This window comes from Oncorhynchus clarkii, chromosome 9 (assembly GCF_045791955.1).
Source record: "Oncorhynchus clarkii lewisi isolate Uvic-CL-2024 chromosome 9, UVic_Ocla_1.0, whole genome shotgun sequence".
Lineage (NCBI taxonomy): Eukaryota > Metazoa > Chordata > Actinopteri > Salmoniformes > Salmonidae > Oncorhynchus > Oncorhynchus clarkii.
The window spans coordinates 16,326,433-16,343,478 of record NC_092155.1 but is presented as its reverse complement, the minus strand read 5'-3'; the positions used below and the strand labels follow the sequence as shown (position 1 = coordinate 16,343,478).

Genomic DNA, 17,046 nt, shown 5'->3' with positions numbered 1-17,046 from the left:
AAGATATCCATAAAAAGTAGCGTTTAAAGTTTGCCACAAGCCACCTGGGAGACACACCAAACATGTGGAAGAAGGTGCTCTGGTCAGATGAAACCAAAATTGAACTTTTTGGCAACAATGCAAAACGTTATGTTTGGCGTAAAAGCAACACATCTGAACACACCATCCCCACTGTCAAACATGGTGGTGGCAGCATCATGGTTTGGGCCTGCTTTTCTTCAGCAGGGACAGGGAAGATGGTTAAAATTGATGGGAAGATGGATGGAGCCAAATACAGGACCATTCTGGAAGAAAACCTGATGGAGTCTGCAAAAGACCTGAGACTGGGACGGAGATTTGTCTTCCAACAAGACAGTGATCCAAAACATAAAGCAAAATCTACAATGGAATGGTTCAAAAATAAACATATCCAGGTGTTAGAATGGCCAAGTCAAAGTCCAGACCTGAATCCAATCGAGAATCTGTGGAAAGAACTGAAAACTGCTGTTCACAAATGCTCTCCATCCAACCTCACTGAGCTCGAGCTGTTTTGCAAGGAGGAATGGGAAAAAAATGTCAGTCTCTCGATGTGCAAAACTGATAGAGACATACCCCAAGCGACTTACAGCTGTAATCGCAGCAAAAGGTGGCGCTACAAAGTATTAACTTAAGGGGGCTGAATAATTTTGCACGCCCAATTTTTCAGTTTTTGATTTGTTAAAAAAGTTTGAAATATCCAATAAATGCCGTTCCACTTCATGATTGTGTCCCACTTGTTGTTGATTCTTCACAAAAAAATACAGTTTTATATATTTATGTTTGAAGCCTGAAATGTGGCAGAAGGTCGCAAAGTTCAAGGGGGCCGAATACTTTCGCAAGGCACTGTATATGCAGGAGTGGACTTGGAAAAAGGTTACTCTTGGATCTGGAACATGGTCGTTCAATTCATCTTAAAAAATACATTTTTGCGACTTTGTTACCAAACATTTCCCCTCAGTTCCACCCGTCATAAACTCATAAACACTAACTCCAAACCAGTGCACACACTGAACGTAAACACAGTTGAACAGTACGTACACTAAGTCTACATAGACTTACACAGATATCAGACGCACAGTAGCACTGTTTATTCATACGCTATTCATTAACATGGTGACTATACACACTTTAAAAATGCTGGGTTAAAAGCAACACATTTTGGGTAAATATTGGACAGAACACGCGTTCGGTTATTTTGACCAAGTCAGTTGTTGCTTTCTTCAAGATGGGTTGTTAATGTTGGGTTATTGAACTATAATCCACCGGGTCAAATCAGAAGACTGGAGGTGTGGTTTAGTAGGGACATGGTTTTCAGATGATGGCTTTCAACATATGTTGGCAATACAACAGAACAGATGAACCGGAATGACATTTACTCTAATGGGTGGTCAAAAATAACTATCTGAAAGACACGCCCCTACTAAGCCACACCTCCAGTTTTTAAAAAAATCTGACCCGGTGGATCATAGCTCAGTAACCCAACTAGCTGGGTTCAAAATAACCCAACGTGTGTTCTGCCCACTCTTTACCCATGCACTATACAACATTATACATATGCCTGCCACTAACAGATCAACACATGAATTACACACACATTCATAAAGGTGTCATAGGCTCATGGTGTAGACACTTTCTACATGTGGCACACTCAAAATAACATGACTCTTATAGCAGAACCACTTGGCTACTGTATAGCCTACTCTCAGTCTAATACACACTGTTAACACATTCATATTACTCAAATATTACTCAAGATTCAGCTACATACACACTTTGCAAATGCTCCACACACAAACACACACACACACACGCACGCGCACACAAACACACACAGGTCACTAAGCTCGACACCTTCACCGCACAGGGTTACTGGAACATATTTAGCCTCCTCCTTTAGGATAACACTCTCCCCCCCTGCCCCCCCCCCTCTCTCCCCCTGTCTCTCCTCTTTCTCCCCCCATGCAGAGACCTCTGCTAAAGAGGGTCTTCTTCTATGGTGCCAGAGGAAGACTGCCCCCTACAGGAACGTTAACGTTCAAAACTTCCACATCAGGCAAGCACTGGGCGCCACCCTGTGGTCATCTCTGTCTTACTTTGATCTTTCACTTGCTTTAAACTTTACCTCCAACAATTTCCAAGTCCTAATGCTTTTCCTCTCCTCTCTTGTATTCTGTCTTCTCCTCTTGCTCATTGTTCTCCTCTCATCTCTCTCTCTCCATTATATATTTTCTCCTCATCCCTCCTTCTTCCCTCCCTCCCTTTGGGTCCTCCTCGCCTCCTCTCCTCTCCTCCATTGGGTGACTGATTCAGTTGGAAAGATGGCCTGGCACTGTGTGCCCTGATCCACAGACACAGACCTGACCTCATTGACTACTCCAAACTGAAAAAGGTGCCCCCCTCCCCTTCTTAGAGTCCACTAGGGTCAACACCAGTCCCTTCCCTCTTTTAGTCCACTAGGGTCAACACCAGTCCCTTCCCTCTTTTAGTCCACTAGGGTCAACACCAGTCCCTTCCCTCTTAGAGTCCACTAGGGTCAACACCAGTCCCTCTTAGAGTCCACTAGGGTCAACATCAGTCCCTTCCCTCTTAGAGTCCACTAGGGTCAACACCAGTCCCTATTAGAGTCCACTAGGGTCAACACCAGTCCCTTCCCTCTTAGAGTCCACTAGGGTCAACACCAGTCCCTTCCCTCTTAGAGTCCACTAGGGTCAACACCAGTCCCTATTAGAGTCCACTAGGGTCAACATCAGTCCCTTCCCTCTTAGAGTCCACTAGGGTCAACACCAGTCCCTCTTAGAGTCCACTAGGTTCAACACCAGTCCCTTCCCCTCTTAGAGTCCACTAGGGTCAACACCAGTCCTTATTAGAGTCCACTAGGGTCAACACCAGTCCCATCCCCTCTTAGAGTCCACTAGGGTCAACACCAGTCCCTTCTCCTCTTAGAGTCCACTAGGGTCAACACCAGTCCCTTCTCCTCTTAGAGTCCACTAGGGTCAACACCAGTCATAGCCTCTTACTATTTTCTATCATTTCTCTATACATCTATTACCCTTTATATTGTTTTCTGTAGAACTCTTATGATCTATAAGTCATATATATATATCATATATGCCATTTAGCGGGCGCTTTCATGCATGTGCATATGTTTTGTATGGGTGGCCCCAGTGGGAATTAAACCAAAAAACCCCTGACCTATATCTTTCTCTCTATGTGTAAACCTCTCTCTCTGTCTGTGTGTCTGTCCCTAACAGGATGACCCCATTGGTAACCTCAACACTGCCTTCGAGGTGGCTGAGAAGTACCTGGACATCCCCAAGATGCTCGATGCTGAGGGTGAGTACATTTTTTCTGTCAAACCAGGGAATTTTGGGAATGTTTCAGGAAATGTTCAACCCTAGCATTCGTCTCTGCCGACTCTCTGCAGCAGTGGTGGCTGGTGGCACTTTAACTGGGGAGGACAGGCTCACAGTAATGGCTGGAACGGAATTAATGGAATAGTCTCAAACACATCAAACACCTGGTTTCCATGTCACCCGGAGTATTTACATTGACATCCCAGTTTTTACACTGTTGCTACTCTCTGTTTATTATCTATGCATAGTCACTTTACCCCTACCTACATGTACAAATTACCTCGACTAACCTGTACCCCCGCACATTGACTCGGTACCGGTACCCCCTGTATATAGCCTCGGTATTGTTATTTCATTGTGTTACATTTTATTACATGTTTTACTTTAGTTAATTTAGTAAATATTTTAACTCTATTTCTTGAACTGCATTGTTGGTTAAGGGTTTGTAAGTAAGCATTTCACGGTATTCGGCGCATGTGACAAATAAAATTTGATTTGATTTGAAACCATTCCATTAAGTCCATTCCAGCCATTATTATGAGCTGTCCTCCCTTCACCAGCCTCCTCTGCTCCCCAGTGATTTCGCTGGAGTTGCATTGTCTTAGTTAATTTCATGTCTCTGAGCTCTTCCTGTCTGTCACCCCTCAGACATTGTGAACACCCCCAAGCCTGATGAGAAGGCCATCATGACCTACGTGTCCTGCTTCTACCACGCCTTCGCTGGCGCTGAGCAGGTAACTCACACCTTCCACTGTCTCTGCTGGTTCCATAGGAGAAACAAGTAACAGCATCTACATTTTATTCAGCAAGATCTAAGATCCACTACTGACTGTCTAAACTTGTCACGGTCTCCCACCCCCATTACTCTCTTGCTCTCTTGCTCTCTCTCTCTCTCTCTCTCTCTCTCTCTCTCTCTCTCTCTCTCTCTCTCTCTCTCTCTCTCTCTCTCTCTCTCTCTCTGTCTCTCTGTCTCTCTGTCTCTCTGTCTCTCTCTGTCTTAGGCTGAGACAGCAGCTAACAGGATCTGTAAAGTGCTGGCTGTGAACCAGGAGAATGAGAAACTCATGGAGGAGTATGAGAAGCTGGCCAGTGAGGTGAGAGTTAATGTTACTTTCCAAAGCCCATCCAGAGAGGCATCGCTATGCACCTTATGATAAACAGTATGAGATGTAACCTCTCAAAGGCCTAGTTCACACTGCAGAAAAACGCATCCAAAATATCTGTTGTGTTAAAAGTGTTATATATGAGCTGTACAACCTGTGTGAACTAGGTGATCTGAAGTAAAAACTCTTCTTTAACCACACCTTTGATCTTTAACCACTTGACCTCTGACCTCTCCCTAGCTGCTGGAGTGGATACGCAAAACCATCCCGTGGCTGGAGAACCGCACGGCGGAGCATCACATGAGAGCCATGCAGCAGAAGCTGGAGGACTTCAGGGACTACCGCCGCGTCCACAAGCCGCCCCGCGTCCAGGAGAAGTGTCAGCTGGAGATCAACTTCAACACCCTGCAGACCAAGCTGAGGCTGAGCAACCGGCCCGCCTTCATGCCCTCCGAGGGAAAGATGGTCTCGGTAGGTGACGTCACACATCACGTCCACGTGGCACTGTAGCCCTGGCGCCGTCACATTCAGCCCAGGTTACTCAGGACACCACAGCTAATCTACAGTGGTGGTTTTGAGAATAACCTCCCAGATATCTGACTGTTCCACCAACCTCACAACACCAGGTAGAGTCAACCACGTATGGTAGAGCCGCTCTTCATTCCACAGGCCAGGACTAAGAGAGATAAAGATTTGACCATGCCCTACCTATGCAAATCCATCAACAAAACAAGTCCCGTAAATGTACATATTGTCATGGATTGCATTGATTTGAACTTAAATGTTTTATTATGTATGTATTTATTTGTATGTATTTGACTCATGTGGATACCGGTAAAAACTTCAACTTGAACATAAATACAATATCAATACAAAGTGGACATTAGTTATGACACCTTATCAGCCAACTAACCACCCATGTTCTACCTCTCCTCTCCTCTCCTCTCCTCGCCTCTCCTCTCCTCTCCTCTCCTCTCCTCTCCTGTCCTCTCCTCTCCTCTCCTCTCCTCTCCTCTCCTCTCCTCTCCTCTCCTCCCCTCCCCTCTCCTCTCCTCTCCTCTCCTCTCCTCTCCTCTCCTCTCCTCTCCTCTCCTCCCCCAGGACATAGCCAATGCCTGGAAGGGTCTGGAGCAGGTGGAGAAGGGATATGAGGAGTGGCTTCTTACTGAGATCAGACGTCTGGAAAGACTGGACCACCTGGCTGAGAAGTTCAAACAGAAGTGTTCCCTGCACCAGTCCTGGACCTCAGGTAATAACAGAGAGAGGGAAAGAGAGAGATGGAGAGGAGAGGTAGAGAGATAGAGAGAGGGAGAGATCTAGATGGGGGAAATAGAGAGAGAAAGAGAGAAGGGGAGAACAACTGCGTCGGCCTCTGTGATGGAGTATAAACTGTGTGTGTGTGTGTACGTCCGTGTCCATGTGTGTGTCCAGGTAAGGAGGAGCTGCTGTCCATGAAGGACTATGAGTCGGCCTCTCTGATGGAGATCAGGGCTCTGATGAGGAAACACGAGGCCTTTGAGTCTGACCTGGCCGCCCACCAGGACAGAGTGGAGCAGATCGCTGCTATCGCACAGGAGCTCAAGTAAGGAGGGGAGGAGGGAGGGATGATGTGAGGGAGGTGTGGAAGAACGGAGGAGGAAGAAGTGATAAACGTAGTAAAGTTAAAGAAAAAGGGATAGAAGTGTGTAATAGAAGATGTGATAGTGATCAGAATGTTCCTCTCCCAGTGAGCTGGACTACCATGATGTGATAGTGATCAGAATGTTCCTCTCCCAGTGAGCTGGACTACCATGATGTGATAGTGATCAGAATGTTCCTCTCCCAGTGAGCTGGACTACCATGATGTGATAGTGATCAGAATGTTCCTCTCCCAGTGAGCTGGACTACCATGATGTGATAGTGATCAGTGTTCCTCTCCCAGTGAGCTGGACTACCATGATGTGATAGTGATAGTGATCAGAATGTTCCTCACCCAGTGAACTGGACTACCATGATGTGATAGTGATCAGTGTTCCTCTCCCAGTGAGCTGGACTACCATGATGTGATAGTGATAGTGATCAGTGTGTTCCTCTCCCAGTGAGTTGGACTACCATGATGTGATAGTGATCAGTGTGTCCCTCTCCCAGTGAGCTGGACTACCATGATGTGATCAGTGATAGTGATCAGAGTGTTCCTCACCCAGTGAGCTGGACTACCGTGATGTGATAGTGATCAGTGTGTTCCTTTCCCAGTGAGCTGGACTACCATGATGTGATCAGTGATAGTGATCAGAGTGTTCCTCTCCCAGTGAGCTGGACTACCATGATGTGATAGTGATCAGAATGTTCCTCTCCCAGTGAGCTGGACTACCATGATGTGATAGTGATCAGTGTGTTCCTTTCCCAGTGAGCTGGACTACCATAATGTGATCAGTGTTAGTGATCAGTGTGTTCCTCTCCCAGTGAGATGAACTACCATGATGTGATAGTGATCAGAGTGTGCCTTTCCCAGTGAGCTGGACTACCATGATGTGATCAGTGATAGTGATCAGAGTGTTCCTCTCCCAGTGAGCTGGACTACCATGATGTGATAGTGATCAGAGTGTTCCTCTCTCAGTGAGATGAACTATCATGATGTGATCAGTGATAGTGATCAGAATGTTCCTCTCCCAGTGAGATTAACTACCATGATGTGATAGTGATCAGTGTGTTCCTCTCTCAGTGAGTTGGACTACCATGATGTGATAGTGATCAGTGTGTCCCTCTCCCAGTGAGCTGGACTACCATGATGTGATCAGTGATAGTGATCAGAGTGTTCCTCACCCAGTGAGCTGGACTACCGTGATGTGATAGTGATCAGTGTGTTCCTTTCCCAGTGAGCTGGACTACCATGATGTGATCAGTGATAGTGATCAGAGTGTTCCTCTCCCAGTGAGCTGGACTACCATGATGTGATAGTGATCAGAATGTTCCTCTCCCAGTGAGCTGGACTACCATGATGTGATAGTGATCAGTGTGTTCCTTTCCCAGTGAGCTGGACTACCATAATGTGATCAGTGTTAGTGATCAGTGTGTTCCTCTCCCAGTGAGATGAACTACCATGATGTGATAGTGATCAGAGTGTGCCTTTCCCAGTGAGCTGGACTACCATGATGTGATCAGTGATAGTGATCAGAGTGTTCCTCTCCCAGTGAGCTGGACTACCATGATGTGATAGTGATCAGAGTGTTCCTCTCTCAGTGAGATGAACTATCATGATGTGATCAGTGATAGTGATCAGAATGTTCCTCTCCCAGTGAGATTAACTACCATGATGTGATAGTGATCAGTGTGTTCCTCTCTCAGTGAGATGAACTATCATGATGTGATCAGTGTTAGTGATCAGTGTGTTCCTCTCCCAGTGAGATGAACTTCCATGATGTGATCAGTGATAGTGATCAGTGTGTTCCTCTCCCAGTGAGATGAACTACCATGATGTGATCAGTGATAGTGATCAGTGTGTTCCTCTCCCAGTGAGATGAACTACCATGATGTGATCAGTGATAGTGATCAGTGTGTTCCTCTCCTAGTGCAATGAACTACCATGATGTGATAGTGATCAGAATGTTCCTCTCCCAGTGAGCTGGACTACCATGATGTGATAGTGATCAGTGTTCCTCTCCCAGTGAGCTGGACTACCATGATGTGATAGTGATAGTGATCAGAATGTTACTCTCCCAGTGAACTGGACTACCATGATGTGATAGTGATCAGTGTTCCTCTCCCAGTGAGCTGGATTACCATGATGTGATAGTGATAGTGATCAGAGTGTTCCTCACCCAGTGAGCTGGACTACCATGATGTGATAGTGATAGTGATAGTGATCAGTGTGTTCCTCTCCCAGTGAGGTGAACTACCATGATGTGATCAGTGATAGTGATCAGTGTGTTCCTCTCCCAGTGAGATGAACTTCCATGATGTGATAGTGATCAGAATGTTCCTCTCCCAGTGAGCTGGACTACCATGATGTGATCAGTGATAGTGATCAGTGTGTTCCTCTCCCAGTGCAATGAACTACCATGATGTGATAGTGATCAGTGTGTTCCTCTCCCAGTGAGCTGGACTACCATGATGTGATCAGTGATAGTGATCAGTGTGTTCCTCTCCCAGTGAGCTGGACTACCATGATGCGTCCTCAGTGAACACCCGCTGCCAGGGCATCTGCGACCAGTGGGACAACCTGGGTACCCTCACCCAGAAGAGAAGAGACTCTCTGGAGGTACACACACACACACACACACACACACGCACACACGTACACACACACACACACACACACACACACACACACCCCACACACACACAGTGGGACAACCTGGGTACCCTCACCCAGAAGAGGCTGCAGGAGGTTATCTGCACTACACACTATAGTCATATTGATTATGCCACTTAGCAGACACTCTTATCAAAAGCAACTTACCGAACAGAAGGTACATACACTTTTAGTTGGAGAATGTGATCCCAGCAGGAATTGAACCCTCAACCAATTGAGCCACCATGAGCCAAGAGTTTTTCTGACCATGTGGCCCTTCTGATAACAACTACTGATAACAACTAGTGGTAACAACTAGTGGTAACAACTAGTGATAACAACTAGTGGTAACAACTAGTGGTAACAACTAGTGATAACAACTAGTGGTAACAACTAGTGGTAACAACTAGTGGTAACAACTAGTGATAAAAACTAGTGAGAGCAACTAGTGGTAACAACTAGTGGTAACAACTAGTGGTGACAACTAGTGGTAACAACTAGTGATAAAAACTAGTGAGAGCAACTAGTGGTAACAACTAGTGGTAACAACTAGTGGTAACAACTAGTGGTGACAACTAGTGATAACAACTAGTGGTAACAACTAGTGGTAACAACTAGTGATAACAACTAGTGGTAACAACTAATGGTAACAACTAGTGGGGGTCATGTCAAGCTATTACATGTATTACTGGGACTACTTAGTCAAGTTACTAGTAGTAGCAGCAGTTGTAGTAGTAGTGATGGCTTCATACTGTGTACTGATGTTAAATCTTCTCCTGGTCTTTCCCAGCGTGTGGAGAAACCTGGAGTTATAGTAGGAGTAGTAGTAATATTATGTGTTTCTCAGCGTGTGGAGAAACTGTGGGAGACCATCGACCAGCTGTACCTGGAGTTCGCCAAGAGGGCGGCGCCCTTCAACAACTGGATGGATGGAGCCATGGAGGATCTGCAGGACATGTTCATCGTCCACAGCACCGAGGAGATCCATGTATGTGTGTGTATGTCTGTGTCTGTGTCTGTGTGTGTGTGTGTGTGTCTGTGTCTGTGTGTGTGTCTGCGTGTGCGTGTGTGTGTCTGTGTGTGTGTGTGTGTGTGTCTGTGTATGTGTGTGTGTGTGTGTGTGTGTGTCTGTGTGTGTGTCTGCGTGTGCGTGTGTGTGTGTGTGTGTGTGTGTGTGTGTGTGTGTGTGTCTGTGTCTGTGTCTGTGTGTGTGTCTGCGTGTGCGTGTGTGTGTGCGTACAATACGTACTGTAACATTAACGGTGTGATGGACTCTCCTCTCTATCACTACTTCCCACTGTATCCCTCCATTCTCACTCCTTTTCTCCTCCTCTCTTCCTCTCATCCCCCTCTCCTCTCCAGTCTCTGATCACAGCCCATGACCAGTTCAAGGCCACCCTGCCAGAGGCTGATAAGGAGCGCATGGCCACCATGGGCATCCAGAGTGAGATCGTAAAGATCGCTCAGACCTACGGCATCAAGCTGTCAGGAGTCAACCCCTACACCAACCTCTCACCCCAGGATATCACCAACAAGTGGGAGACCGTGAGTACAACACTACTGTAGTATAGTAGTACTATTGTAGTAGTATAGTAGTAGTAGTGGTATTGTAGTAGTATAATAGTAGCAGTAGTAGTAGTGCTGGTGGTGGTGGTATTAATAATAGTAGTAGTAGTAGTAGTCGTAGTAGTGTTACTGTTGTAGTAGTAGTAGTAATAGCAGTAGTGGTATTAGTAGTAGTAGTAGTAGTAGTGGTATTGTAGTAGTATAGTAGTAGTAGTAGTAGTGGTGGTGGTGGTGGTAGTAATAGTAGTAGTATAGTAGTAGAAGTAGTAGTAGTAGTAGTGTTATTGTTGTAGTAGTAACAATAGTAGTAGTGGTAGTAGTAGTAGTAGTAGTAGTAGTATTAATCTGTCAGGAGTGAACCCCTACACTAAGGCTGTGACTAAAACACACTGAGAAGCCAAAAGAGAAGGATGTCTTTTTCCCTAGCTAGGTCTGTGCACTCCAGATTGAAGATATAAGTTGCTTCATGGCAATGGGTTAGTCTCTAGAGTAACAGAGTAACACGATTTCATTTCTACCAGTATTTTGACGACCAATGTCCCTGTCTCCCTCCATAGGTGAAGCACCTTGTTCCTCTCAGGGACCAGATGTTGCAGGAGGAGGTAGCCAGACAGCAGGCCAACGAGAGGCTGAGGCGCCAGTTCGCTGCCCAGGCCAACATTATCGGACCCTGGATCCAGACTAAGATGGAGGTACAAGTACAGCTAGAACCCGAACCCCGAACACGCAGGGGTTCACCACCTCCTCCAAAATGTGCCATTAATGGACACTGAGCTAATTTCACTAAAGAAGTGAATAAAGTTGTGTTGTATTATTGCATAGTGTAAACCACAACCACAAAACCTTCAACACTCATCATGTTTCTCTCTCCTTTCTCTCCTTTCTTTCCCCCTCTCCCCCTCTACCTCATCCCCTTTCTCTTCTCTTCCTTCCCTCATCCCCCTCCCCTCTCCCCTCTCCTCCTTCCCCTCTCCTCCTTCCCCTCTCCCCTCTCCTCCTTCCCCTCTCCCCTCTCCTCCTTCCCCTCTCTCCTCTCCTCCTTCCCCTCTCCCCTCTCCTCCTTCCCCTCTCCCCTCTCCTCCTTCCTCTCTCCCCTCTCCTCCTTCCCCTCTCCCCTCTCCTCCTTCCCCTCTCCCTCTACAGGAGATTGGTCATGTGTCTGTGGACATTGCTGGGTCTCTAGAGGAACAGATGAACAGCCTGAAGCAGTATGAACAAAACATTATCAACTACAAGTGTAACATTGACAAGCTGGAGGGAGACCACCAGCTCAGCCAGGAGTCCCTCATCTTCGATAACAAGCACACCAACTACACCATGGAGGTACCAGAACACACAACTACACAACACAACCAACTACACAACACGCAACTACAAAACACACAACTAGACAACTACACAACACAACCAACTACACAACACACAACTACACAACACACAACTAGACAACTACACAACACAACCAACTACACTACACAACACACAACTAGACAACACAACCAACTACACCACACACAACTACACATCACACAACTAGACAACACAACCAACTACACAACACACAACTACACAACACACAGCTAGACAACTAGACAACTACACAACACAACCAAATACATCATGGAAGTCGTATCAATTATTGTATACTTCCTAAATTATTCCTGGAGAGCTCCCGGCCTTTAGGTTTCCGCTCCAAACCCAGTTATAACTTGATTCAGTGTATCAAGTAGCTAATTATTCAAATCAGATGCACTAGAGTAGGGTTGAAGTGAAAACCTACTGGACAGCAGCTTTCCAGGAACAGGGTTGAAGAGCCCTGATGTAAAGGAACCTAACCCAAGTAACATAAATATTTGACACCATATAAACTACTTTGGAGAAGATCCCTATGCATTTGAATATACACACCTGTACTACTTTAGTCTAGATGTTACAACCATCCCAGACACTCACATACTAACCCCCAACTTGGTAGACCTATGATGCTTACCAACTATCCAAACCCTTCATCTCCCTTCCTCTTCTTCTCTTCCTCCCTCACCCCCCTCACCTCGGCAGCATATCCGTGTGGGCTGGGAGCAGCTCCTGACCACCATCGCCCGCACCATCAACGAGGTGGAGAACCAGATCTTGACCCGCGACGCCAAGGGCATCAGCCAGGAGCAGCTCAACGAGTTCCGTGCCTCCTTCAACCACTTCGACAGGGTAATGAAACTAAAACAGTTTCATGTTCTTGGACTTGCTTTTCTCGATCTCACATGTCTCTTTTCTCTTGTCCTGGCTCTGATTTTGCAGATAGCGGCCATTTTGAAGAGGTTTTTACTTGCAATGCCTGTGAAATGTGGTTGTTTTAAGTGTGAATGTTGGAATATTCAGTGGTTTCTTGCCATCATTGTGGCTCCTCCTCACAGAGTGTTACTGTATCACTAGCGTGTAGCGTTCACATAATGGATCATTACATTGGTCATAGTGTCCAATCATAAACACTGATGGTTGTGTTCTGTCTCTCTCAGAAGAGAAACGGCATGATGGACCCAGACGACTTCCGTGCCTGTCTCATCTCCATGGGTTACGATCTGGTGAGTAGCCTAGCTACCAACAGGAAGTAGCTTCACATACAACGTTCCCTTTCACAGGAGGCTGGTGAGGGGAGGACAGCTCATAATAATGGCTGGAACGGAGCCAATGGAATGGTATGTTTGATATGTTTTATACCATTCCATTTATTCTGCTCCAGCTATTATTATGAGCCTGTCCTCCCCAATTTAGATGCCACCAGCCACCTGTGCTCCCTTTTTATGAAATGACTTTAGTCTATCTGGTCATAGACAGCTATAGTATAAAATGACATTAGTTTCCATTCATGTTCCAAAACATGTTCTCCTCAACAATGATATGAAGATGTAATGTATTCTAACTTGTTGACCAGTAGGGCGAGGTGGTGTTTGCTGTATATTGATTGACCTTTGTATATGTGTAATGCTTTAATTAATAGCAAACAATTTAAAGGTGCAATATGCAGAAATCGCTCCGCCATTCTAATTCTAATAGTGCACCTAATTTCAGTTTATGTGACAAAACAAGCAAGTGTAGAGAATCATTGTACCATCTAAACTGCTGTGAAATATGTTCTCAATAATGTACACTATTGTATTTGCAGCTGTTTGAAACTGGTGTACCAAACCGAAAGTCAAAAGATGCAAAAACAAAACTTAAGAACGTGAAGCATAGAAAAGGTGCACATAGAACAGATCTGCCACTTCTTAGACTTGCATTCAATGAGAATGACATCTATAACTCACATTTCTGTGTGAATTTGGTCAGGTCGCTCAAGAAGTCACATAATGCAGCTTTAATGATAATAACGTTTTCTACTCTACTTTAAGGTGTTGTCCAATTGGGTGAGGTGTTCTAATTTACTCTAATGTGTTGTCCTGTCCAATAGGGTGAGGTGGAGTTTGCCCGCATCATGACGCTGGTGGATTCCAACAACACTGGAGTGGTCACCTTCCAGGCCTTTATCGACTTCATGACCCGCGAGACAGCCGAGACAGACACAGCCGATCAGGTCATGGCCTCTTTCAAGATCCTGGCCTCAGACAAGGTGACCTAGAACATTGTACTGTGGCCAGGTCTCCCTTGAGAAAGAGGTCTTTGCACTTCTGTGGGACAACCTGGTAAAATGAAATAAATACATACAAATGGAATAAATGAAATAAATATAGGCCTCTTCTCTTCCAGTCCTACATCACGGTTGATGAGCTACGCAGGGAGCTGCCCCCAGAGCAGGCAGAGTACTGCATCAGCCGCATGACCAGGTACACAGAATGACCTACAACACTAGAATGGACATTGGCATCCTAGCAACATAACGTAAAACATAATCAGCTATGACGTAGGCCACTCTAGTAATATAATGTATCTCTATGACCAGGTTCCTTAGGCCTCTCTAGTAATATAATGTATCTCTTTAACCAGGTACATTAGACCTCTCTAGTAATGTAATGTGTCTCTTTAACCAGGTGCATTAGACCTCTAGAAATATAATGTATCTCTATGACCAGGTACATAAGATCTCTCTAGGAATATAATGTATCTCTATAACCAGGTACATTAGACCTCTCTAGTAATATAATGTATCTCTATAACCAGGTACATTAGACCTCTCTAGTAATGTAATGTATATCTATTACCAGGTACATTGGAGCTGACGGCCCAGCCGGAGCCCTCGACTACATCTCCTTCTCCAGCGCTCTCTACGGAGAGAGCGACTTGTAAACCCCCTCTCCTCCTCCTCCTCCTCTTCCTTTTCTCCTCCCTTTATCTTCCCCCTCTCCTGTATGGAGAGAGCGACTTGTTTCCCTCCTCTCCCTTCTCCTCTCCTCCTCTTTCCCCTTACTTGTCCTCCCTCTATCCTCCTCCTCTCAGTCAACTGAAGTTTCCCTCATTTTAAACCTTCCTCCATGTTGTCCACACTTCCCAGAGAGGAAGAGACGGTGGGAGGCTTTACTCAAATCAAAACTCAGAGACTCACCATGTCCTGTTTAGGTCTGTCTGGATATCTTACTGTTTAACTGTCATCCCTCTCTCATTCATACTGTCATCTGTACTGCACCAAGTGCCTGATGAGCCAGAACACCTGCAGTCACACGATAATCCGCTTCACACTAACCTTTAGTATGATCAGCAGGACAGAGAGATCACAAAGAAAGAACAGAAATAAAGAAAAATACTAAAATGGTTGAACAGTAGCAGAGTATTGGAGCACAGCCCCCGGCCCTACACTCTTAGGAAAAAGGGTTCCAAAAGGGTTCTACCTGGAACTAAAAAGGGTTCTTCAAAGGGCTCTCCTATAGGGACAGCTGAATAACCCTTTTAGGTTCCAGAGATCACCTTTTTTTCTAAGAATTTACACCTGTCCTCCTCTCAGAATATTAAAATATGTTTTGGTAAAATGGCTTACAAAAATGTGGAAGAAGATTGGTTGGTTATGTATTGTTGCAGATGCATATTGTGTTTATACTGTAGTGGAAATGCTGTCCAATCTGATTGGTTGAATCCACCCTTACACCCCAACTTCTTTATAGCACCCCTTATCCCAGAAGACATGCCCCTCCCTTTCCATAGAAACTTGTAACGTTGTGCCAACATTTTCATAATGTTGTCATTAAGTAGGAATCCCAACTATCCAAGATATACATGTTTAGTTATATTATGTGTAAGAAAGCCATGCAGTCTCAAGCTCACCTTCAACTCAGACAGACAAAGACAGACCGTAGTACCTGTTGTCAACCATTAATGTTATGTTAACATTAGTTGTCAATAATCAAATTTAGCCTGTGATTGTAGGGATTATTTTGGACACACCCTAAATGAATGCAGTAGATCTGATGAACCCCCCCCCCCCCCCCCCCAATAGGCCCAACAAGAGAGAGCAACCTGAGTAATGCATTGTGGATAAGAGTTAGTCAACCACTGGTCACCCGTCACCCTGCAGACAGGAAAGCTAATTTTGTTTGAAGGACAGGACGTCACCTCTCTCCTCTGTCACCCTCTATCATCACTCCCTTCGTATTGTGGTTGTCTGTTTGCTGTGCATTTTGAGAGGAGAGAAAGACAGAGAGAGGTGTTAAATAGAGAGAGAGAATGAGAGAGAGAGCGAGAATGAGACAGAGCGCAAGAGAGAGAGAGGGCGGGAGACAGGACATCAGGTAAAGAGATATGGTGAACCATAGTTAGGCCCCAGACTTCGTCCAAAATGGCACCCTATTCCCTATGTAGTGCACTACTTTTGACCTGATCCAAAGTAACCAAATTTACTACGTAGGGAAGAGGGTGTCATTTGGGACAGAGACAGCATCTGTAACTCCCATGTGTATGAATTCTTTATTTTCCTCATCTGTCTTCTCTATTATGCCCCTCCTCTCCTCCTCACTTTATTCTGTTCTATCACCCAGTCCAAGAGCTTGCTTCCATACCATCCATTTCAAAGTTAAAGACACACACCTTGGAATAAATTTTAAAAAGGGAAACTATATTACTATGTGAAGTTTTGTGTTGTGTTTTTATTTCCCATTGTTCACCATAAAAGGAGTGGCAATACTGTTGACGTTAGACCAGTTGCAACTGTTCACAAGTACAACCAATTTCCAGGATAGTTTCTGGACATTAAATAATTAGTAAATAATCAATTAAAAATAAATACAAGAACTGTAATACTTATATGAATGTAAACACTGTAATGTGCCTGTAAGATTAGTACGATTTATAGTGCTTTCAGAAAGTATTCAAATGGATATAATTGTCATATTTTTGTCAACGACCTACACATAATTCTCTGTATTGTCAAAGTGGGAGAAAAAATGTAACATTTGTAAAACAAGTTAATAATACAGTGCCTTGCGAAAGTATTCGGCCCCCTTGAACTTTTCGACCTTTTGCCACATTTCAGGCTTCAAACATAAAGATATAAAACTGTATTTTTTTGTGAAGAATCAACAACAAGTGGGACACAATCATGAAGTGGAACGACGTTTATTGGATATTTCAAACTTTTTTAACAAATCAAAAACTGAAAAATTGGGCGTGCAAAATTATTCAGCCCCCTTAAGTTAATACTTTGTAGCACCACCTTTTGCTGCGATTACAGCTGTAAGTCGCTTGGGGTATGTCTCTATCAGTTTTGCACATCGAAAGACTGAAATTTTTTCCCATTCCTCCTTGCAAAACAGCTCGA

At 44.9% G+C, this 17,046-nt stretch overlaps 1 protein-coding gene across 1 annotated transcript in view; it reads left to right on the top strand.

The window, feature by feature from the left end:
• LOC139415978 (alpha-actinin-3-like) overlaps positions 1-16,359 on the top strand; it is a 62,909-nt gene extending 46,550 nt beyond the window's left edge. The window contains exons 5-22 of the mRNA XM_071164188.1: positions 1,984-2,071; positions 2,329-2,407; positions 3,270-3,351; positions 4,020-4,105; positions 4,373-4,465; positions 4,715-4,945; positions 5,576-5,723; positions 5,906-6,056; positions 8,603-8,711; positions 9,592-9,732; positions 10,107-10,289; positions 10,868-11,002; positions 11,454-11,633; positions 12,369-12,515; positions 12,824-12,889; positions 13,756-13,914; positions 14,052-14,128; positions 14,507-16,359. Of these exons, the coding sequence (XP_071020289.1) occupies positions 1,984-2,071; positions 2,329-2,407; positions 3,270-3,351; positions 4,020-4,105; positions 4,373-4,465; positions 4,715-4,945; positions 5,576-5,723; positions 5,906-6,056; positions 8,603-8,711; positions 9,592-9,732; positions 10,107-10,289; positions 10,868-11,002; positions 11,454-11,633; positions 12,369-12,515; positions 12,824-12,889; positions 13,756-13,914; positions 14,052-14,128; positions 14,507-14,588 (2,237 nt within the window). The 3' untranslated portion in view covers positions 14,589-16,359. The remainder of the gene's footprint in view (positions 1-1,983; positions 2,072-2,328; positions 2,408-3,269; positions 3,352-4,019; positions 4,106-4,372; positions 4,466-4,714; positions 4,946-5,575; positions 5,724-5,905; positions 6,057-8,602; positions 8,712-9,591; positions 9,733-10,106; positions 10,290-10,867; positions 11,003-11,453; positions 11,634-12,368; positions 12,516-12,823; positions 12,890-13,755; positions 13,915-14,051; positions 14,129-14,506) is intronic.
• Positions 16,360-17,046: the final 687 nt, after the last annotated feature.